The sequence below is a fragment of the Python bivittatus genome, unplaced genomic scaffold (genome assembly GCF_059951505.1).
Source record: "Python bivittatus isolate LINGU-HERP-01145 unplaced genomic scaffold, Pbiv_v1 ctg000080_np1212, whole genome shotgun sequence".
NCBI lineage: Eukaryota > Metazoa > Chordata > Lepidosauria > Squamata > Pythonidae > Python > Python bivittatus.
Window position 1 is genome coordinate 37,583,377 of NW_028277035.1, and position 24,481 is coordinate 37,607,857.

The window sequence follows — 24,481 nt, forward strand, 5'->3', positions numbered from 1 at the left end:
CATTGTCCAAGGAACGCCAATTGACAGGGCCCAGGAGGCATGCCTTTTCTGCTGTGGCGCCCACCTTGTGGAACGTTCTTCCTCCAGAGGTTGTTGTTGTTTAGTTGTTAAGTCGTGTCCGACTCTTCGTGACCCCATGAACCATATTGCGTCAGGCCTTCCTGTCCTTCACTGCCTCCCTGAGTTTGCTCAGTTTCATGCTCATTGCTTCAGTGATGCTATCTAACCATCTCATCCTCTGCCGTCCTCTTCTCCTTTTGCCTTCAATCTTTCCCAGCATCAGGGTCTTCTTCAAAGAGATCTCTCTTCGCATTAGGTGACCAAAGTATCTGAGCTTGAGCTTCATTATCGATCCTTCCAATGAACAATCAGGGTTGATTTCCTTTAAGATTGACTGGTTTGACCTCCTAGCAGTCCAGGGGACTCTCAAGAGTCTTCTCCAGCACCACAGTTCAAAGGCATCAATTCTTCGGCGCTCAGACTTCTTTATGGTCCAGCTCTCACAGCCACACATTACTACTGGAAAAACCATAGCTTTGACTATGCGGATCTTTGTCAGCAAGGTGACGTCTCTGCTTTTTAATATGCTATCTAGGCTTGCCATAGCTTTCCTCCCAAGGAGCAAGCGTCTTTTAATTTCATGGCTGCAGTCTCCGTCTGCGGTGATCTTGGAGCCCAAATAAATGAAGTCTGTTACTGCTTCCATTTCTACCCCTTCTATTTGCCAGGAATTGATGGGTCCAGATGCCATGATCTTAGTTTTTTTAATGTTGAGTTTCAAGCCAGCTTTCGTACTCTCCTCTTTCACCCTCATCAAGAGGCTCTTTAGTTCTTCTTCACTTTCTGCCATTTCTCCAGAGATTTTTCTCTGGATTTCTCCAGAGGTTAGGATGGTCCTAACTCTGCTCGCCTTTCATAAGGCCCTAAAGACCTAGTTCTGAAGCTGACCCTGGGGCCCTGAGCAGGTGAGGGGTCCTGTGTCTTGGCTGTGCTAGTGACTGTTGATTGTGATATGTTCCTCAGCTGGTGTGTAATTTAATTTGTGTATTTGTGGTTGGAATTGTTTTTAATTTACTTTAAGATTGTTTGTTTCCCAGAGTCATTTGCTGAGATGGGCGGCCATACAAACTGAATAAATAAATAAACAGACATTCTGATAGTTCTGTATAAAAATAGAATAAAAAGAAAAAAGAAAAAAAGAAAAGCTCAGTGCCCTGAAGCCATGTAAGAATCAAACCCAGACCCTTTTAATGGCAATTGCAACCAAGCAAAACTTTGCTACTTTCCTGGGAAATTTCAGTGGAAAAGTCAGCAAGGAAAAAGCAAATAATTTCAGTTTCAGACCAGCCTGCACAGTGATTAAGGAGTCGGGTTATGAGCTCAGCACACCAAGTAATATAGAGTAATACATGGCCTACTGATTTCATTGCACAGTTGGAAGAGATGCAGAAACTTTCTGAATAACAGATGTGATTAAATGGACTATAATGATCTTGGACCATTGTCTTTCCTACTCTAGGGTCACATTGTGAAATCTAGAGAGTTAAAAAGATCCTTGCACATCTGAAAACACACAGACATGGATTGTAACACCCACCCTCATATTCCCTTAAGTGGGCTATGAAATATATTCAGCTTCCCTCTTCTCCCTTCTGCCTTGTGTCCTCACAGCTGCTCCATCCTTTACCTTAGCTGAGCTGAGAAAATGGGGTCCCCATCTCCCTTAAGGAGTGTCTGGGAAGGAACAGCTGGAAAACATGAAGGAGGCTTAAGAAACTGACAAACAAGGCATGAGCTTGGCATCACACTCCACTGGACTGGGGTGCAGAATATACTTTCCAACAGCTGTGCCAGACACCTCCCCTAAACCCAAACTTCACATCACATATGCCCATAATTCTCCTGGAGCAGCTGGATGGCCAATCACAACACACAGATGGGCAACTGAGTGAAGCTGAGCTGATAACTCAACAACAATTTGCTGCTCCCATGTTGCTTTTTATAGCCAGCTGCAGAGGTTAAAATAGCCTGTATCAGGGTGCAGAGTGAGTGCACTGTCTTTAAGAGGACAATAAATCATCATCAGATATTACACTGAGCCTCAGTCCTAATAATTCCTCCAAGCATCTGGCACTCACCCACATCCAGCTGAGGCTGCAGTTCAAACCGTTACATCATCACTCCAGGAATGCTTTGTTACAGCATCAACTGTTGTTACTAACTCCTTAAGCTTTGCTACTGTCAGAGTTTCCATCTCAGCCTGGTTTTAAATAAGGGTTTATATAAAAACTGGATTTAAAATCTTGATTTCAGTGTTAAGACTTGGCATTGCTTCCAGCCCCCCAGCACCCAAATATATTTGAATTAATATCAATGGAAGGAGGAAATTATTAATGCTCCGTATTATTAATTTAATTATTGCAGAATTACCAACTAGGATGGAGTTCTTTCTCTTCCTCCAACTCTCTATGCTTCCATCACTGGGCCTGTTCACACATTGCATAGGGGTCTATTTTATTAACTTGTGTCTTTGTGATTCTCCAAGATTACTTCTTACCATAAATGGTTTTTTATGCAAATCTCACATTAGGGAGGGCTCCAGAAAGGATACATTCGGAACAACAGGATGGGAAAGGCTGATCTAACATATCTTATCAACTAGTTACAGGGTTGGCTGTTCATACAATATACTAGACCATTACCTATTTTAGCTATGATTTGTTCAACAAAGCATGATGCCTTGCTTCACACTTAATGCTAATCTATTCCTAATTTTTGCAGACTTTATTTTTGAATGAATGAAATTCAGGTAAGCTGAATTCATTAGATTTAAGAGACTATCAGACCATTCTGTTAATCTTAGCTACCAGAAGAATTGTAAATCTATATACCCACAAATATATTTTGTATCCTGTATGGCTCAATAATCAAGTCATCAACAAGTAATGCACCTGGCTGACCATGTCATAAGCAGTGCACTGCTGGATCAGACCCCTGGTCCATCTAGCCTTAGAGGTTAAGCAGAGTTAGGCATGGTTAGTACTTGAGTGAAAGACCACCAGAGAATATCAGGGCTGTAGACTAGCTTGGGAAGAAGATGAGCATGGTTATAAAATTGGAGGAAGAAACATCAATAACCCATGCTATGCTGATGACACTACTCAGCTGAAAATGCAATGGATCTGCAAGCTCTAGTAATAAACATCAGGAAGTACAGTGAAAAAAATGAGATTAAAATTAAATATAAAGAAAACCAAACTAATGACAACAGATAGAACAACCACCCTAGAACTGACAGTGAAGATATTGAAGTTTGCCTTTTAGTGCCAACCATCAACTGTAAAGGAATAAGCAGTCAAGAAATATGTTCCTGGCCTGCACTTGGTAGAGCAACCATGAAGGCCTTGGAAAAGATATTCAAATGCCATGATGTGTTTATACCTACAAAGATCAGAATAGTGCAAGGCATGGTATTCCTTGTGACACTCTACGGAAGTGAAAATTGGACTTTGAAGAAGCAGGATAGAAACAGTATTGGCGCTTTTAATCTTTGGTGTTGGAGAAGACTCCTGAGAATACCGTGGACAGCCAAGAAAACAAACAAATGAACCATCAAATAAATCAACCCAGAGTTCTCACTCAAGGCACAAATATCCAGGCTCAGATAATTACATTCTGGACATATTATGTGAAGACCTAGTTCTCTGGAAAAGGCTTTAATGCTGAGAAAGGTGGAAAGAAAAAGAAGGAGAGGATGACCAGCAGCAACATGGATGAATTCAGTTACAGTGGCAATGGGTGCATAGTTGGAAGACATGAAGGACCAGGTTAGGGATAGATTGTCATGGAGAAAATCTATCTGTGTGGTTGCTAAGAGTCAACACCAGCTCAATACCACATAATCACAGACACTTACTTTTATTTACATGTGGCCCAAAGAGCCAATATTCTGTTTAAAAACTTCCTTAGAAAATATAGCAATGAAAAAGAACTACTAATAAAATGCTTAATTAGATTCACAGAACATTATTACAATCCTATGTACTTAAGGACAAATTGTTAATTCCAGTGAGCTCTGGGTTCTGTTTGCTTGTGAACACACTGAAGACCTTGGACTTGCACCAGGCACTGCAAGAACGTGTGCCAGGTTAATGCTTGTGAAGTTTGAATGCTCTGTCCAATTTTTTTTCCTATTTTTTTGCAAAGGTCTGTTGAAGTATTGACCAATGATCACTAGATGGCAGCAAAATGCTCATTTTTCTTCACTGCAATAGTGCTGTTGCCATGATTTGTGCTGCCCAGATACAGCAGCTGCATAAATATTCTTGGCATTCTGATGTATGTGGGAGATTCATTATGCTCAGGACTGCTCACAGATACATGCAGATAATTTCCCAGAATGACTGTCAACTCTTGACTGTTTGACCTACTCACCACAAGGTGGCAATGAAGATAATTTTGTATCTCTAGGCTGCCATCTTGTGATTGTCTGAATTTGTGCAGCTGAAATGCAGCCACTTGGAAAGTGTTGGTGAAGAGCTGGAGTCTGAGAAAGGGTTTGTTGTCTATGTATACACTGGATAGGTCAACCTACTCTTCAAAATATAGCAAATCAAGTGGATGTGGAAGCTGGAGTTCTGGCCTCTCTGGCAGCCAGGGCAATGGTAAATGCTGAGAGAGCCCCCTGCCTACCTTCTACTCCTCAGTGCACACAGAAAGCCCCTTCAGAGCACCTGTTACAGAGCAGCATGAGTAGAACTAATCTTCAAGAGCAGGAGTGGTGGGTGTGCAAGGCCCATCTGTTGGGTCTTTTTGGTTGCACTATCTCTTGGGCAAGGCAATAACCACTTTGGGGCTGATCTGTAGTTCTACCACTAGAACTCCCCCCCTCCCCAATATTTTAAAAATGGCAGTGAAAGCATAAAAGACTTCCATATTAGAATACCTAACGCCTCTTTGGGCTGCCTTAGCAGTGGGCTGATGAAAGACAGAAGTGATGTTATGAGTCTATGTCCTTGGCGAACAGTAAATAGGAGCACTTCAAGTGGGGGCACTGAGGCTGTGTGGATGGACTGCGAGTATCTATTGTGTGATTATTTTAAAGTAAGTCAAGAGGAAAATAGTCTATCCCAAAGAACAGTAAAATTTGGAACTTTCATCACCCCTTGCTTGAGCAAGAAAGGTTCATCAATTCATCTGAGATGCTGTATGTTGATGTCATCAGTTCTGTTTTAGACAAAAAAATCTCCAAGCTGTGCCCCACTCCACCAAACCACAGCCACCAAAACACATACAAGATAACAAGAATCCAAGAATGAGAAGGGGAACAAACCCTTCCAAGCATTTTGCTTCCATGCCAGGAATTGCTCTCAAAAGATTTTGCAACCAGCTCAAAGCACAATATTTGCTGCCCAGTTCTATGAAAGGAAGAACATTTGTACAAAACATTTTCAAGAAGTTGCCAGTTAGGAAAGACCTTAATTAAAACATAATGGTGGGGGCACAAACAAAGCTGGGGACTGCTTATTCTGTACATGACCAAACTGTGTTACGTTTAGAGCAATAACTTCTGAAGCCTCTTTCTCTACCAGGTTTCTCTTTGTGGCCTGGAGGATACATGGCAAATTAAGACATAGACTTACTGTGTTATGTTTGCTGTATTGTGTCTGCTTATAATCAAAAGGTAGCATCCAACTTCAGGGAGCAATAAAATGACATTAGGCTTTATTTCAGTATACAGGATAGATGTCAAACAGTTTTGCTAGGCCAACTGTGTGTCCTTTATGCTTTACACAGTATAGTCTTCTATTTGAAAGACCATCAGAAGACTGATACTTGCAAGTATCATATATTTGAATGGGTGCTGAGTGTGTTTTAAAAAGCAAGAAATTTAAAAAGGGACAGAAGAGGCCTTGCAATCTACCAGGTAATACTAGAAGAGCAAAATCTTCCATATTATGTTGAAATGTGTTGGATTTCTCTTCAACTTCTGCTAAATATTTCTAAATATGCATCCCTGTATCAACCAGCAACTGCAGAATTAATGTACATCTATACCTTTATTTGTTCTCTTTTTTGAAAGACATACAGTAGTTCGCCATCCAAAGGGCTCATCCTCTTGCCCACTGAGTGAAAATACATCAGTAATGATTTTTAAGGGACATGTCCTCATGACATCATCTCCATCTCTTCCCCAGCCCATTGCAGAAGCAACCAGAAATAGTCTTTAGTGGTGTTTTCCCTCCTCCCCTGACACATCTTCCCATAAGAACAATCTATGATACCTTGGTAACAAGGCTGGTGATGTCATGGTCAAGAACAGGGATCTGCCCACCTCCTATTAATTACTTAAGTCTGCTGGGGGCAAAGCTTCTTTTTCTTTATGGCCATCTTGACATGGACTGTTAGAGAAATTGGACACCTGGCTTGTGCAGATTAGACCTTTCAGATGTTTTTTGTTTGTTTGTCTGTTTTTGTCATAGAACTATCAATATCCCACAAAATCAGTAATCCTACAGTTCTATGACAAAAGACAAAATCTTGTCTGTCAGTGGGGCATGAGAGGGCAATGAGTTGAAGCTGGAGGGAGCTCTCTCCCTTTCTATGCAACTCCATTCAAATTGACAGGTCTCTTTATTTTTTATTTTTTATTTTTTGTGATTTGTATTTGTTTTGCTATGAACTATGACCAATTTTTTTTTAACTAACAGCTGAGGACAATGGAATGAAATGAAAGGGACTGTCAATCTACATGCCAGATCCATCCATCCTGACAGGTCAGTTTCTTTGTTTTGTTTTTGACCCAGGACCTTTGATTTCCAGAATATTGATAGTCTTATGACCAAAACAAACAAACAAAAAAAACCAGGTGACTTTCCAGTGGGGGCATGAGAAAGGTAATAGGATAAAGCTTGAGGTTCCCGAACCCTGACCCACCACACATTACAGTGAGTGGTTGGTGGGTATTTTTCCCACCAGTAGCTGATGCTTGGTGGGAAGTGAAAGGAAGCATGGAGTCCACCAATCGTTGCCCTAAAACTATCCCACATTAAATCTGTAATGATGGCACCACTTCCTGGATATAGGGCTGGCTAAAACATAGCTGTACTCAGCCAAAGGGCCAGGGCAAATTTTGTGGATGTACTTTTCTGCCAACTTAAAGATGGGTGGAATACATGCAAGGACATGACCAAAGTGTTGTAACAACATTTAACAGACTAGGAAAAGATGGAGCTCTAGGGCCAATCTCAACCTCTGAGTTTGCCCATGAGATTACACTCATCAGAGAACTACAATGTAACCCAGCTGTTCAGTGTCTTTATATACTGTGTATTGAATGTTCCAAACATGAGTTTCACTCATCCTTCCTCCAGATGTACCTGAACCATAACTCTCATCATTTCCATCCCCCCAATGCTGGCTGAAGCTTGCATGAGTCATGTCCGGAGTTATGTAGCTAAAGTTGAGAAAGCTAAATTATTTCATTCACAAGTTACATTTACAACTGTCAATATGCAGTTTTTAAGAAGTACTTGATTAAGATCTAAAATTCCTAATCTTTAGAGCAGTCCTTGGTGGTTAAAGCCATAAAACAGATATCAGGTCACTTGATCTTTTATATATTCGTATCAGCTCATTCTCAGCCCCAACAGAATAGGCTTCATTCCATTACATCCAAATGTGTTGTTCTATGAACATTTGAAGGAGCTACATATGCTCCTATTTGAGAAAAGACAATCAAGAAGGGGGATATGATAGCACCCTTCAAATCCTGACACAATGTCGCATAAAGGAAAGACAAGATCTGGCTTCTCTCATCCTGGACTGCAGGAGGTGGAGTAACAGGGGCAATCAGGGGTAGAAGGTGATTGGTAGGAATGTTACTTCTCCATTTAGCCACTGCAAATAAAATGAAAGCAATTGCTCCCATTGGCCTTTAAGTGGAGACCACTTAAGTGATGAAGTGTCATCCCTGGCAAATTCCAGTGTAGAAATCTCTTGGCACAGCACAGCCCTTACTGGTTTGTGCATTACATGTGTTGGACTGCAACTCCCATCATTCCAAACAAGCATAGCTAGTGGCTGTCATAGCTGAGGGGAGTTGTAATGCATTATATCTGAAGGTCACCATGATGGACTGTTTCACTGGCGGAGAACAATCACTTAATAGTCTTCCATCAGAATAAAAAATGCATTGACTAAGATTCTCCGAGCAAGCTTGATTTGGAGAAGAATTAGAATATGTATATTCTAAAAATTCTATATGAAATGAAGTTTAGTTATAATTTTGGATGCTAAATTTACACTACAGTCCTAACCAGAGCAATATATTATGAACACAAAGGGATGTTCTTCTCTGGATAAACCGAAAAGGTGAGTGCTATTTTGCCAAGCACTTTGAAACTCTATTCATCTCAGTGGAAAACTTAATTATGTGTTCAGAACTTTCTGATTGAACTTTCTGACTCAGTGTCATTTAAAGTGCTTTGTCCTGTGTTTGCAGCTGCCAAGCTACTCTATGATTTCTCTGAATATATGCAATGAATTGAGTATATAGAGTTTGATCTGTATACATTCCAGGCTGTAGAACTACAAAACTTGTCAGCATGATTGGAAAGTTATTGAAAGTGTAGTCAAATACATCTTGAGAAGTCCAGGTTGGGGGAAAGCTAGTACAGGAAGTCATTATCTCATTTTATTTGGCCATTTCAAAACTTATTAAAATCACAACAATATGTGTTCAGTTAAGAGGTACAATTAGTAAAATATCAGACCAATGCCAAATTTCATGCTCTCAGCTTTCCTGGCAACAGAATTCAAATGCATAAACCTATATTACCATCATAGCTTAGTAGAGGTGGCAGAACTTACAGCCTCAAGAACATGGTTCACTTCCTCAAGACAGGCTCAAACTCTGGCAAGATAACTGAGCTAGAGCACCAGTCAACACTATGGGACCTGCACCAAGGCCAGAGTTCAATTTGGAGCAAATCTGAGTGACTTTATCTATAAAATGCCTAGCATATTTCTCCTCATGGCCCTATGAATAGATCTCTGGCCCACACTTGCCCAGAAGGGACCAGCTCACCTGAACCAGAGCCACCGGGTACTATCTGCAGATGCAATAAGGGTGGAAAGGTAATGACATTTTGCATATTTTGCTGCACTTATTGCCATGAGATAGGCCTTAATAGCAGCTCTATATCATGTTTGCTCTGCGTTGCCCTCCAATCGTATTCTAGGCATCTCCTCTTCTGCTTTATCTCCCTAAGCTCCTCTGTGGACCGAGGGGAGATCCGGGCTACATCGGAGGGGAAAGGCAGCATAGGTGCAATCTGATTCAAAGCCCTCGTCACCCTCTCATTGCAAGCAGCGACCAAGGCTTCAGCCAGACCATGCATCAAAGCTTCAGGAAAAAAACCCAAGTTCCCTGTGGAACTCCTTTGGGTCCATCAGACACTTGGGGTAGACCAATCAATTAGGCCCACTTCCTATGGCATTTTAAGAATTCTCGATCTGAAAGTGATCTGATCATAACAAGAGAGTGATGGAAATCTCCCCCAAATTCAAATCGTGTTGCCCATGTCTCAACAGGAAGACGAGATCTGGCATGTGACCACAGCTATGCATTGGGCTCTCAATTATCTGGACCAGACGTATGGATGCCAGAGTGGCTCATGAACTCCTGAGCTGCCTATGGCTTCACACTCAGAGAAGACAGATTAAAGTCCACAAAGACTTGCTGCCAACCCATCTACAGAGTTCAGGAGTTCAGGCAGGGAGGTTGCTTTGCAGCAGGGAGACTGGTACAGAAGCAACAATCCCACCTCATCCCTAGAGGCCAACTTAAAGGGTCTCCCATTCAATCACCTATGAATGCCACCAGAGAGTCCCAGATGACAAGGGCCACTCCACAATCCCTGCCACTGGTTCTTGGCTGGTGCCACACCCAAACCCCAGATTAGCACATCCCTCCCTCAGTAATTGATGGGAGACCATAGATTAACATTTCCCATTTTGGTGCCCTCCAGCTGTGTTAGACTACAACTTCAACAACCCTTGGACAGCAGCTCATTGTTGATTCTTGCTGCAGATTATAGGGCTTGTAATCTAAGACATCTGGAAGGGGCAATCTCTGTATGGAGCAAGCTGAGGGCCAAGGCTATTCTTAGTGTAAAGCCCCAGAAAATCATGTCAGACACAGTAAAGAAAGATGGTTAACTGGAACCAAAGAATGCAAGAAAAATTCCTTCAGAACATTTTTGTTCCCACACATTTTGTCCAGTGTCTTTTCTTTTCTGTGTCTTTTCATTTTAGCCTGCTGCTCAGATTTTGCCTACTTACATTTCATATAACTCTAGCTTGTTACAGGATTGTTCTCCAGTAGTGCAGGATATCTAATCCGGCTCTGGAATGAGGCCAGCCATCTCTCCGACTATAAACACACGTTGTCTCCCCCTGTGCCAGGCAGCTGAATTCCAACCCCTGATATAATGTAACAGTACAATCCTCTGGGCCGCTCAACCAGCATTCTTCTTGCTACAGATCCCCGTGGGCTTCTGGCTGTGGCACCAACACAATCATTTCCTTATCTTCTTGTGCTCTAAGAAACAAAAATAGATGACAGAAGGTCTGAGGCCAGCCAGAACCCACACCCTTGAAATGGCAAAGAAGCTGCTGCATGGGATATTATGACAACCCTACCCAAACAGATGGTTCCTAGCTAGTTAGCTCATGCAATCAAACCTTCTCTGCCTCAGTAGTCTGGTTCAGATATAAATACTAATTTATAAACCATGGTTTACAAACTACAATGGTTAGAATCACACAACACACTCAAACCAAACCAAACCAATAACATTCTGTACTGGATACTACCAGCTGGCCATAATCTCAGTAGGTTTCTAGCTCACGCTTATGAATTTTTTGAACGCTGGTTTGTTGTGTAAACTACAGTTGTGTAGGATCACATAATACACTAAGAAATCTTGCCAGCCTGAACACTCTCCCAATTCCCAGCTAACCTGCCATTGCTAAAAACGTTGGAAGCTGAACACACCACTGAAAGGTGCCAAGAAGAGACAGGTTGCTTTAAGCCAGAGATCATGGCTTACCAACCCAGTGACTGGATTCATGCAATCCACTAAGCCTAAATAAACAAAGTATGACTCCAAATGTTGTATAAATCAGTACAATGGTGGGTTCACTCATCATGCTTGACAAATATATGGTTTGTTTAGCTGTGTCATTGTGTGAGGTAGAAAACCCTGTCACATCTGCCCCTTGAACTATCCTTCTTTACAGGGGAATTGTGAAGATGGCCATCTGTGGGGAGAGGCAAAGTGTATCATGATATCATCATGCAAAGGACATGACTTAAAGCCCTTGCATCACACGTCAGGATGTCATTGTGTAATTGTGCTATTTGTGCACTGATATCATGGATACATGCTGTCATTTTGATATTGTGAGTTGTTACAGATGCAATTGGTTGTGAGGGGACAAATGGGGAATTCCATATATGCAGCCCTGAATTTCTTATAAAAGAAAATACATATAGTGCTTTTTTTAAACAAAACACCTTACTGATAGTAAAGATCACATATATAGGGCAAAAGCTTGTGTGATCTGTTCATATAAACTTTTGAGTAATTGATTTCCTCTCTGTTCTTCATCCAAAATACATTAAAATTAAAAACGGTTTAATAATAAAAGTAATAGGATGCGGCTCCCATTCATCTTAAATGCTACACAAAGATAGCTACTTGGATTGCATTCACCTCTTTTCTAATTAAGCCTTCCCAGTGTGGTGCCGGGTTGGAAATACAGGGACTCTAGGGGCTGTCTACCAGTTTGCTCCACTTCAGATCAGGATGCAAACAGCACCTCTTAATGCTGTTCCTGATTCTGGACTCGCATATGTCAGCTGCGTCCAGCCTGCTGGAACCTTCCTTCTCTTCCAGATGTAATCCCCCGTGCACATCCTTTGCCCTACAAAAGATGGGAAAATAGTAAAGAAAGAGCCTGAGAAATAGGCCTGCATCCGGGCAGACTGGAAAGTTATTTATTTAACTAAGCTTACTCATCTGTTCCAATAGAAGAGGATATCTGTAGCTCAGGGTTGAACTGTGGAGTCCTTGGTGCTCTCTGAGCTTGGTTGTTTCCTTGCAGACATTTCATTACCTGACTAGGTAACATCATGTCGATCCTAAGATTCCGGCAATACTTCTTGCTCTTTTTGTAGTGCTATAAAGTCATCTTAAGTTGTCTTAGGATGTAATAAGGATAGGGTGTATATCAATTAATTTTTAAAAGTCAGCCACTGCTTTGAAATGGTACTGATGATTAAGTGACAAATTCAGACTTAGGAGCAGGCCCCCACACAACTATTTACCACTAACCACTTTTCCTTTCAGCCAGCACAAAAAATAAAATAAATTTTGTCTCCAATCTTATCATTTTTCGGGGAAATGGTATATTTGATAAAGCATGACATTTTTTGTAAGGGATTTGTGAGAATTTCTCACTCTGTTATATGTACCTTATCGGTAAGGTTAGTCCAGCAATACCAATAACCTGAATTCATGGTATTTTCCAGTTCTTGTTCTCTCCCTGTCTTTCAAAGAGATCTTCAGATTCTGGACCTCTGCCTTTCACATGATATTTTTAAAGTGACCTGGATATAAGTTTCTGTCAGAGCTCCTCTGGACTGGTACAGAACTGTTTTCACTGCATGCAGGAGATTAACATATTGTGCAACAGTTAAGCATTGAGGAGAAGCCTAATTTTACAGGTGTGGATTGCCAAAGAAAAGAGGGACGAAAGCATTCAGAGAAGTTCCTTAGTAACTCAAAGCACGGATTCCAAACACAGAGAATAATAGGTTTGTCTTTTCAGATTTCTTTTCCCTGAGAAATGGGAAAAATATGTAAGAGAAGACATGAGTATTTCTGGATAGAATATGATGATTATGAACATCTACTGCTGTAATGAATTTTTGCAAAGGTTTGCATCACCATTTTCACAAGGTCTAAGTTCAGTCAGGCAAAACATGCTCACAGGTGTAGAATATATGTTCACTGTATCAATCAGTCAATCAATCAATCAATTGTGCTTCTGCTCATGGGCAAAGTATTAGTTTTTCCTGTCAATAATTATGGCAGATTTGTGTGTGCAGTCTGGTGATCAGGGATTTAAGATTTGGCACCTCTTTTTAGAAATAAGGAGTTGCATTTTGCAAAACTCATTTCCACTGTGCGCAAAAGGTACAGAACAGAAAGACTCACACCAGGCCTTTTTTTGTTTTTTGGTGCCTTCAGGTCAGTGTTGACTCCTGGCCACTGCCTGGACCAGTCTCTGCATTTTTCCTGGCAAGATTTCAGAAGTGGTTTGCCACTGTTTCCTTCCTAAAGCTGAAAAAGGGTAACTGGCCCAAAGTCACCCAGCTGGCTTCGTGCCTAAGGAGGGACTAGAACTCACCGTCTCCCCATTTCTAGCCTGGTGCCTCACCCACTACACAAATGGTTCACACCTGAGTTTAGCATGTATATATCGTTCAGCAACATATTCAATATTCAAAATGCATGATTTTCAGCATAGTTCATTTTAATAAGCCATGTAGGGGGTTCCAGAAATGCTGCATTTTGCTAGAGAATCTGATTAATGAAAGAAAAAGCTGCACAGGCTTTTTAAAAATTTATCTAACTTTATTCAAAGCTCTTTATATAGATTTTATACAACACAGCCCTACTATCTAGTCACAATTAAGGTCAAATAAAAGTAAATACAGAATTACATCCTTAATTGCTCACCCTAATCAATGTATTTTACACTTGCAAAATGAAATTTTGAAACTCAGAGAACTGGAACTGTACAGCTGTGTTTTGAGAATATTTTTTTATTTATTTATTTTAAAATGATATTATTTGCTATATGTTATAGAAAAAAATTCAGTCTCAATATTTTCCACAATATAACTAAAAAAAGATTTTAAATCTGCCTTGATATATTTTGCGACCAAATATTATTTTCACTGTTATTATCATGAGAATTGGAAACCAGAAAATTACAGGAAAGGAAAGAGGTTTATGGTTTTGAATTACTGCCCCCCCAAAAGTTTTTACTTTTTAAACACTGTTCATTACCCAGAATCCTTGTTGAGATGGGCGGCCATATAAATTGATTAAAAAAATAAATAAAATAAAAATGTATGGCAAAATTTCAGGGCTGCTGTCCAATCTGCCAGTTGAGTTTAACTATAAACTCAGCTGAAAATTCACCATCTCTCCAAAATAAGTATTTCTATAAAAAGTGAGTACCCTGCCACTCCATCAAACTGCTTTTACTAGCATTTTGAAACTAAATAAACACATCCTGTCCTCAGAATAAACATGATGGGATCACAGGCATTGCTATTTGCTTTGAAATGTGGTTGGAAGCATCTTTTTCAATGCAAGATAATAACCTGGTAGAGACTTTCTTGTTTAAAACAAAGAAGAAGGTTAGTGGAATTTGCACAGCCTTTCATGCAATCTGAGATATGTTTTATTTTTATTTTCCAGTTGAAAATTACACACCAATACTGCTTCTTTTCCTAACAATCCAGCAAATGTAAATAAGTCTACATCTCTTAGCTCTGGATTATGAATTCAGAATAAGTGCCACCTCCTGGCACTCTGTTAACAATCCCGCATTAACTTTGGAAAAGTTTCCCAGCGTGACATAAACTACCACAGTATTCACTCCACTTGCTAAATCCAGGTTTACTAATCACAGTGGCAAATGCGAAACCAAAGAAACATACATTTTAGCATATTGTGAAGTTTACTGGCTTTAACTTAGCATGCTGTGCGAAGTCATCTACTGTGATTTGTAAATCCTGGTTTATAGGACAGCCTCTTGGGCGAATGCAGCCCACCACGTTAGCGAAGTTGCCTCTAAACCGTTTTGTACCATCCTTCACCGGTAAAGGCGAATTACCCGAAGGTCAATCTGTGAGGGGATGTGGGTCATGGACAACATATCCACACGTGCGACCAGATAGAGACACAGAGCTCTCCTTGAAAAGAGTTACAGGGAGCTCACTCCCCCAGCGACACGGATGTCCGAGCGCTACAAGCGAGGGACAAACTACTGTACTGTAATGTAAGGATCTCCGACCAATCGCGCTCTTCTAAAGTTGACTTCGCCGTCGGCAGCGGCTGCGTCTCCCTCCCTCCCTCCCGCTCTTATTATAGCTAGAAAGGAGGACTCCCTTTGTTTGCAAGGGGGGAGGGGGGGTCCGCTCGACTTCCCAGCTTTCCCGCGGGACATCGATCAGCAATCGTTCGGGTACCTACATGGTTTGGGGCGGGGGAGAGGGGAAGAGAGAGATGAACAGCAGCTGAACTTGTTCACAGGCACACACTTGTCACTGCGGTCGCAAAGTCCTGGGCTTTGTTGCTAAACGGCTCCTTCCTTTCTCCTTCCCGGACGCCTCTCGCCTCTGATTCACGAACTGATTAGGTCTTGGCAGTAGAAAGGAAGTTTGTGTGTGTGTGTGTGTGTGTGAGTGTGAGAGTAAGTGAGTTTGTCAGAAATCTTGGGGACGGGACGCCCACAGTTTCCACAGCCACACGCCCCAGTTCTTCTCCGGGGCTGGAAACAACAAGGGCTGTCAAGAGAAACCAGTGCGCGAGCCTACCCCGAAATACCACCTCCAACAGCCCAAAGTTACTTTTTTTTTCCCGCTCCCTGCCCCGCGCGCTTACCTTTCTTCTGGCTTCACAGCAGCCCAGTTTACTCTCCTTGCAGCCCATTCCTCTTCGCTTGCGGGGCTCGGATGGAGCTCTGCGGGGGTCAAGGGGTTAAGACCAAGGGCACCGGCGGCGGCGGCAAAACCCGCCGCCGCCGCCGCCGCCGCCGCCGGCCAGCGCGGTCTCCATCCCGCGCGCTGCCTCCTCTAAGACCCTGAAACGGAACCTGAAAACAGCCTGTTTCAACTTCATGCTTAGGCAGTCGCGCGCCGTAAGTATCAGAAGAAAAGCCCCTTTCAAAAGTCTCCCGTGCTTTCGTTTCGCAAAAATATATGCCCGTTCAGGTCCGGCTGCCCAGATGGTAACCTCTCCCTGTCTGGGACTAGCACCTAGTCCATCTCGGCTGATCCTCCCAAACCTTAGTTAGTACTTGGATGGGAGATCGTCCAGAAATCGCAGGGGTGTAGATTAAACTGGAAAGCCGAAAAAAGAGCCCAGAAAAACAAGAACCAGCAAACCACTTTCATATTGTTGCCAAGAAAACCTCATGGATTTGTCTCTGTAGTCTTTTGTAAATAAGTTCAACTTGAAGGAGACTTTATCTTTGTCTTAATGATACAATGATTTTTTAAAAAATATGCACACTAACAATTGGTTTTATTTTTATTATTTTATTCATTTGTTCTGCACTGTCTTAATGCCATCCTCCTTGAGTGCCCTTTTCGGGTAGAAACATAGGTTATGAATTCAACCATGTTAATGAATAAATTACACTTGCGTGGGATTAGGTTCTTAGCAGCAGCATTCACAGCAAACCAGTGACAGTAAAATGATGCCATATTACAATGACATCATCCTGCAAATGTAGCCATTACATACTCGCGCCCTGGCATTTGACCCAGGTACCTAAGTGGTGTCATTTGTGTTATGACTTCATCATGCACATGTCGCCATTTGCTTCCCCATCCTGTGGACTCCCATGGCTGTTAGTATATAAATCAGCATTAACTATTTCTACAAAAACTTTTGTGTCTATATTAGGTGCGTAGATGGAACCTTCCATCAAGGTTAACTTCTTTGCCTTTAGTTGCAGCTTCCCACCTAAAGTCCAGCAGGAAACAGCATAGAAATAGCACAGTGCAGATAGGAAAAGGTTTTCTAAGCCATAATGTTGTTGCTGTTGCTGCTGCTGTTATGATTTGGGCTGAGCGTGTTGCGTGAACCAACCAAGCTATGGTTTGTGGGGTAGTGTGTTCCAGGAACCAGCTCATAAAAAGAGTCACATTAAAGCTGAACTCACTAAAGCAGCAGCATCTTTTTTCTTTTTCTTTTTTCAAGTTCACATGGAAGCCTGAGAAATGCCTGGCTGCTTTAATGAGCAGCAGAGAGGAGCTACGTTTACATTCTCACAAGTTCTGAAGTGGGTCACCTCCACCATTCCAAATCACGTACGGCCCTAGTGTTTGCCAGTCATTGCAAGTTATAAATCATGGTGTGTGTGATATGATGCATTTCCAGCGTTCGGCTCATTTCAAACAGGTTGCAATCAGGTCTATCATCCGACTTAAACTGGGCCATCATCTGCTAAGCCTGTATTATTTCCCCCTGATCTTGCCTATCCAGGATACCAGGAACTGGCGGTCTAAGCAGAATTGGCACCGTCTCAACAGTGAGGGCTACGACAAGGCAAAATCTCCCAGTGTGCACAATTCTGCACACAGCTACCCTCTTCCATCTGGGCTCGATGGTGTTTCAATCTGGAGCATTGGGAATAGGCTTGTGGGCTTGGTGGGCTTGACTACCCTGCCTGGGCCCACCCTTGTGGTTGTGGCTCCTTTGCGCTGTGGTCTTTCTTATCTCAGCCCAGCCTAGTATTCCCGGTAATACGATCATCACGTCAGAGGTTGACAGGGCGGTGTTCTGGGCAGTAGAACGGCAGGCAGTGTTGTGGTTACTGATTTCAGTTACAGGAGGTTTGTTTGTAAGATGTTGCCATTTAAAGGGGGGCAGGCAAGATAAGATTTCACCCTTTAAAGACCTTCCCTCAGCAAGAAGGGTAGGGAAGCCTTGCCTGGGAGGAATCCAGCTAAACGTACATGGTAGTTGCTTCTTGGGAGGAAAAAGGAATCTGTTAGATCGTCTGTAATTAAGGAAACTTTAAATTATCTGGAGGTATTCCCTTCTATTTAGAGTGTAGATATATTGTATCCCCAGACAGAGAGAGAGAGATTTCAATGTGCTTGTTGATGACTCTACTGAAAATAAATAGGGTCTATGTACCTACACACTTTAATATTTTGTTATCTTTTAGGTTGTTCTGCCATAGCTTCTGTGAGAGGACTACTGTTATAATGGAATATGGAACAACTAAATGATTCAGAATTGGAGTGTCCCCCTACTTAACTTAAATGCTGAAGATATTGTGAGAAATGCTGGAATAGAAGAAATTAAAATTGCTGGGAGAAATATCTCAGATGCTGTTTGGATGGCAGGAAGTGAGGAAGACATGAATCTCTTGCTGAAAGTGAAAGAAGAGAGTGCAAACGTCCATCTGCTGCTCAATATTAAAAAAAACAAAACCCTAAAATTATGTCAACAGACAATACAAATAGGCAGAGAAGAAGCTGAAGTCGTAAGAGACTTAATTTTCCTAGGCTCAAAAATGCAGAAATCATGATTAAAGTTATGAAATTAAGAAAAGTCTGTACCTGAGAGGAAGACTACGACAGATCAAGACAGAATATTAAAATGCAGAGACATCACATAGACAGCAAAGGTATGCATAGTCAGTACTCTGGTCTCCCCAGTTTTTACATATGGCTGTGAAAGCTGGACCATCAGAAAACCTGAACAAAGAAAAATGGATGTGGTGTTGGAAAAAACTGTCGAGAATACCTGGGACTGCAAGAAGAATAAATCATTGAATATATTAGATAAAGTAAAATCAGGCGGCTTAATGAAGTATTAACAATGAATCTACAGCTTAAATATTTTGGACAGATAATGTGAAGGAAGAGTCACTGGAGAAGGGCCTGATATTTGGAAAAAATGAAGGGAAGAAGGAGGAGGAGGAGGAGGAGGAGGAGGAGAAGGAGAAGGAGAAGGAGAAGGAGAAGGAGAAGGAGAAGGAGAAGGAGAAGGAGAAGGAGAAGGAGAAGGAGAAGGAGAAGAAGAAGAAGAAGAAGAAGAAGAAGAAGAAGAAGAAGAAGAAGAAGAAGAAGAAGAAGAAGAAGAAGAAGAAGAAGAAGCAGCAGCAGCAGCAGCTAATAGGAGAGAAAGAGACTAGATAGTATCACTGATGATACCAGCAGGAGCTTAAGAACAGGCAGTTATTAACAAACAATCTTGGTGACATGACCTTTGGGTTACAAAGTGTTGGAAGCCCCTGAACAACAGAGCAAGGACAAATAATTAGATTAATGTGAAGCATAGATGCTGTAACAAGCCATAATGACATCCAAATGACGACAGTGCAGGCAAATGAAGCAGACTGCCTACTTGTGTCAGCTGTCACAACATAAGTACATAATTGTGTAAATAGGCATCTTAATTTACCCCACTTTGCTTCCACACCCCTCCCCCCAGCTGCCTGTGAGTTAGAGCCATTTCAACAGATTCTTATCATATTCCTGTTCCTCCTGATTGGTGTCAAACTTTCTTCCTCTTTTCCCCGACTCACCAGCTGAGGGCCTTCCCCATTTGTACCTAATCACAGCGCAAACCTGCCTGCCAAGTTTTTCCCCCCTACCCTGCCGCTTCCTATGCCATTGCCTTCAACTCTTCCTTAGCCCCTAAGTGAGGCAGGCTAAAGTCCTCCTTGATTCTACCAAAGTATTATCCCCCCCTCCGCTGATTCTGTGGCTGTCCATAGGCAGCCACCTCAAGGTGTATAAAATCTATTAGACTTGTAACCTGTTATCTTTGTCACTTGAAAAAAGTCGGGTGACTGGAAGTGATAGGGAAGAGAGGGAAGATAAGAGCTGGCAATGGGGATGGCAAATTGTTAGCACGAAAGATTGGCTCATGGAGGAGTGAATAGCACTTCCATTCCGCAGTAGAGAAAAGCTCTTAGTCTGTTTCTCTGCCCTGGTCATAAGTAGTCTGTTAAAACTACCATTATACAAACCTGTACAGTGTGCCAGCCATGCCCTTTGTAGAATATTTTTTGTTTCCTTTCCCCTATCCTTTTTTGACCCCTCTCCACAACAGACAGCATTCAGTGCATCCTTATGGACTGTTGCAGATGTGGGGAATGTCCCCGAGATTGGCCTTTCTCCCAAGCAAGTTAATGCCTCACCATTGTATCTCTGCAACCCCATCCTGACTTACATAGCAGACATAATAAATATTACAAAAACTCAGCACCTGGATTTACTATTTGGACATCTCGTTTTTAAGAGTGTTATTTTTTATGATACAGGTAATCTTTGTTTAATGACCATTGATTCAGCGATGGTTCAAACTTCTGATGGCACTGAGCAAGTGGTGCTTAGGACTGGTCCTCAAAGTTCCAGCCATTGCAGCACCCCCGCAGTCACATGATCACGATTTGCGACCTTCCCTGCCAGCTTCCCACAAGCAAAGTCAACGGGGAAGCCGGCAGGAAGTCAGAAGTCGCAATCATGTGAGGTCCTTGCTTAATGACCCGTGCAGTCCTCACTTAACAATGGTAACTGGGGATTGCCAGAACTGCCATTGCTAAGTGGTGTGGTCACGTGACATCACGCTTTATGACCATATCACTTAGCAATGGAAATTCCGGTCCCAATTCTTTGGTTCCGGATGGGGTGGCACGGTCCCAGATGGACCCAGTGCGCACGGCTCCTGCAGGAAGAGCAAGTGGCAGCCGTGGCTAAGAGGGCTTTTGCACACCTTCAGGTTGTGTGCCAGTTCTGCCCATTCCTGGACTGGGAGGCTCTACCTGCCCTTGTGACCTCCCGTTTGGACTATTGCAATGCGCTGTACATGGGGCTGCCCTTGAAGAGCATTCGGAAGCTTCAGCTGGTACAGAATGCAGCTTCCCAGGTTGTAAATTGTGTCAGCTACTTGGCACATGTAACACCACTGCTTTGGGAGCTGCACTGGTTGCCGGTGTGTTTCCGGGTGCAACTAAAGGTGGTGGTTGTCACCTCTAAACCCCTTCATGGCTTGGGACCAGGTTACCTTAGGGATCAACTTTTCCCAGTTGTTTCTACCCATCCAATCCGGTCTGGCAGGAGGGCCCGCTCTGGGTCCCATCAGCCAAGGAATGTCAGCTGGCAGGGACCAGGAGACGTGCCTTTTCTGCTGCTCTAGACATCCTCCCTCTAGAGATTAGGATGGCCATGACCCTTTTGGCTTCTCAGAAGGCCTTGAAGACTTGGCTTTATGCCCAGGCCTGGGGCCCCGAGTGTGCGAAGGGCCCCGTTTCATGGTTGTGCTGACACCAATGGGTTTTTTTAAAGATCTTTTGGCTGTATTTATATATTTTTTTGATTGTTTTACTTGTTCGATTGTTTTTATTATTGTTAGCTGCCCAGAGTCACTGGTCTGAGCTGGGTGGCTATATAAATCGAATAAGTAAGTAAGTAAGTAAATAAATAAATAAATAAATTACCATTGTTAAGTGAGGACTACTTGTAATGCCTCTTTTCATCTGAAAAGACTGGTTGCTATACTTCCTAGCAGGATGGCTGCCACTGCTGCTAAATGGACATTGGGGAGTGGAGCATTGCCTGGGAGTAAGATGGAAGTCGTCTCTGGCTGGAGAACTCCAGGGAAATTAGGGGAGGCCAGCAGCTGGCCTCCTTTCTTTTCAGGCTGAGGTTTAAGGAAGTCAAAATGACAGCAAAGATGAGCCCTCCAACTTAATGAGCCTGCTTTTAAATGCCAGGTTACTTGCTGATAAAACTTCTGCTATCCAGCATTTAATTATAGATGCTGACCTGACATACCTTACAAAGACTTTATGATGCAGCAGGCTGGGCTAGAGAATGGGAAAGTGGTGCAACCATAATCTGTAGGAATTCCATCTCATTGACCAAATGCTGCATCTGACTGGGCCCAATTCTGAGTACACAGTGGTGTGATTGGGTTGCTACAATAATATAAAGACACTGTTAGGGTCCACCCGTCATTTTGCACAGTGGTCTATTTCCTTAAATTAGCCAGAGTAATCTCTGGTGTGGCAGGTGACTAGTGACTAGAAAACTGACAAAATAGTACATAAGTGGACTTATTTTTTTTTTAAAAAGCCCAGAAGCAAAGTAGGTAGCTGAGGGAAAGAAAAGGTTAAAAAAAAAAAATCCCGCCAGGTTTCAAACCAGGGATGTTCTGCATATCAGGCAAGTGTTATAATCACTATGCTAGTAAGAAAGACTGGGGGGAAGAGAAACTGCAGGAGACTTTATTCAGAAAAACTGAACAAAGGAGGTAAGAAGGTGATCCTGCCTCTGTAAAGCAGCCGATCAAAGTGCGGGGTGTAGAAGAAAGCCAATGCAGCAGGCAAAGCGGACAGGAGCCTTTGAGCTGATGAAGCAGGAAAACCCCCAGGAAATATTGGGGGCAGGCAGGGGGAGGCAGGTACAAACAACGTGAGCCATTCCCGCTCTCTAAAAATCATTGCTGGCTGGAGCTAATGATGGGGCAACCTGGGAATATGAATAAGCCCTTGGTTTGAATGGTTTTAGTCTTCCCAAGGTTTTATCATTTTTTTAATGCCAAGTAGTTGGGATAATTGGATATACATTTATAGAGGGGAAAAAATTAAAACTCAGTGCTTGGCCATTTACTCTCTTCATCACCTGGACTTGTTTTTGGTAAAAGGAGGGAGTGCTCCTGAACATCCACAGCAAACAAGCAGATATTCAGATTAAAGCTTGCCCTTTCAGCAACATCTCTCACCTTTAGCTTGCCTTAATGTGCTAAACTGGAATAGAAGGTGAACACTCTTTTCAGTCAAGCTCAACACCCATCCAAGCTTACTTGGCAATAGGACAGAAATGGGTTGCGGCTTCTTCTGTGATGGCCTGCAACTTCCCAGCCTAGACTCCAGTCCCTATATTAAGTACTAACTACCCAGTCCCAACCCTGTTTAGCACCCCAAGCCAGAGAATATCAGAAGTGCTGTCACCTGTGAAGGCACCCAAACTAGAATAATAGGAAACAAATATAAAGCAAAGACCCTAAAAAACGTGCGGATACTTTTTTGTATGACCCTTGTCTGGAAGAATACATTGAATCCTGAACAGATGGCAAAACTCTGAAATAACATTGTGCATGTGTTAGATTTCTGAAGGACTCTAGATAACATAAGCCAGAAATCCCCAGCCTTTTTGGGTGAGAAAGTTTAGCATTCTGAGAGTATTTAATGGGTGTTTACATTACCCATTACCAAGGGAGATCATGATTATTCTCCCAAATAGTTACCATGGTGGGATCCCAGCCAGAAACATATAAATACCAAAGATCTATTGAGGTCATCCATTAATTCCCAAGAGTAGCCAGCCTGGCATGATGGAGAGAGGCATCTTTTGTGATCCTCAGCATCTGGTACATTGAAGTTTGCCTCTGCCTGCCTGCCTGCCTGCCTGCCTGCCTGCCTGCCTGCCTGCCTGCCTGGCTGCCTGGCTGCCTGCCTGCCTGCCTGCCTGCCTGCCTGCCTGCCTGCCTGCCTGCCTGCCTGCCTGCCTGCCTGCCTGCCTATCTATCTATCTATCTATCTATCTATCTATCTATCTATCTATCTATCTATCTATCTATCTATCTATCTATCTATCTGATTTTTATTCTACTTTTATTGTGGCCAATTCAAGGCAACATGTGGCCAATTCAAGGCAACATACTTCATGCTCCTGCTTTCTATTTTCCCCACCACAAGCACCCTGTGTCACCCAGTCACCCAGCCATTCATGCCTAAAAGAAAACTAGAAGTGGCAGTCTCTGGAGGCTTCCTTCTTAGTTATCATGTCGATGACAGAGCCATCATTCATCATTTTGTCTAACCATTCCCCCTAATAGCAAATTGGTGGTGAATGCTATCTTGACAGGCACCAACATGGAATCATGGGGAACAAAAGAGGAAGCATTGCCTTGCAGAAATTCTCTGGATTTAAAACCTAGGAGGAGTCCCATGCACAGGATAAATTAAGAGCTATAGCATTCAGAGTACTGAACAAGGAAAGTGGAAATATGTATTGTCGAAGGCTTTCACGGCCGGCATACGATGGCTGGTGTGGTGATCCCCTCACCGCCGCAGGAGTATACCGCATACCATGCAGTTGCGGGCAAGTATACATCGGGACCACAAAATGCAGCATCCATACCAGGATAAAAGAACATGAAAGACACTGCAGACTACAGCAACCAGAAAAATCTGCAGTAGCTGAACATGCTCTCAAGCACACTGGACACAAAATCCTATTTGAAAACACAGAGATACTGGACAACACCAACAGCCACTATACCAGGCTATACCGGGAAGCCATTGAGATTCACAAACACCAGCATAGCTTCAATAAAAAAGAGGAGAGTCTAAAAATCAACAAAACCTGGCTACCAATCCTGAAAAATACAGCCTGCAAAAGGTCAACGAACTCAGCTCAACCACCAGGACATGTGAACAGTTCACACAATGAACTTGCTAATCACCCCCAGCAGCCCCTTGTTAACAATTCAATAGAAGAAAAAACCCTGCCTAATCCCCAGGAAGATACACACAGATTCTGACACCAAAACAAGCAGCCACTCAGTAACCCAACCCCACCCAC

The 24,481-nt window shown here is 42.6% G+C and overlaps 1 protein-coding gene across 1 annotated transcript in view; it reads right to left on the minus strand.

Annotated features, from left to right (window-relative positions):
• Positions 1–15,909, minus strand: part of CCDC69 (coiled-coil domain containing 69) — a 35,681-nt gene extending 19,772 nt beyond the window's left edge. The window contains exon 1 of the mRNA XM_007430061.4: positions 15,750–15,909. Within this exon, the coding sequence (XP_007430123.1) occupies positions 15,750–15,797 (48 nt within the window). The 5' untranslated portion in view covers positions 15,798–15,909. The remainder of the gene's footprint in view (positions 1–15,749) is intronic.
• Positions 15,910–24,481: the final 8,572 nt, after the last annotated feature.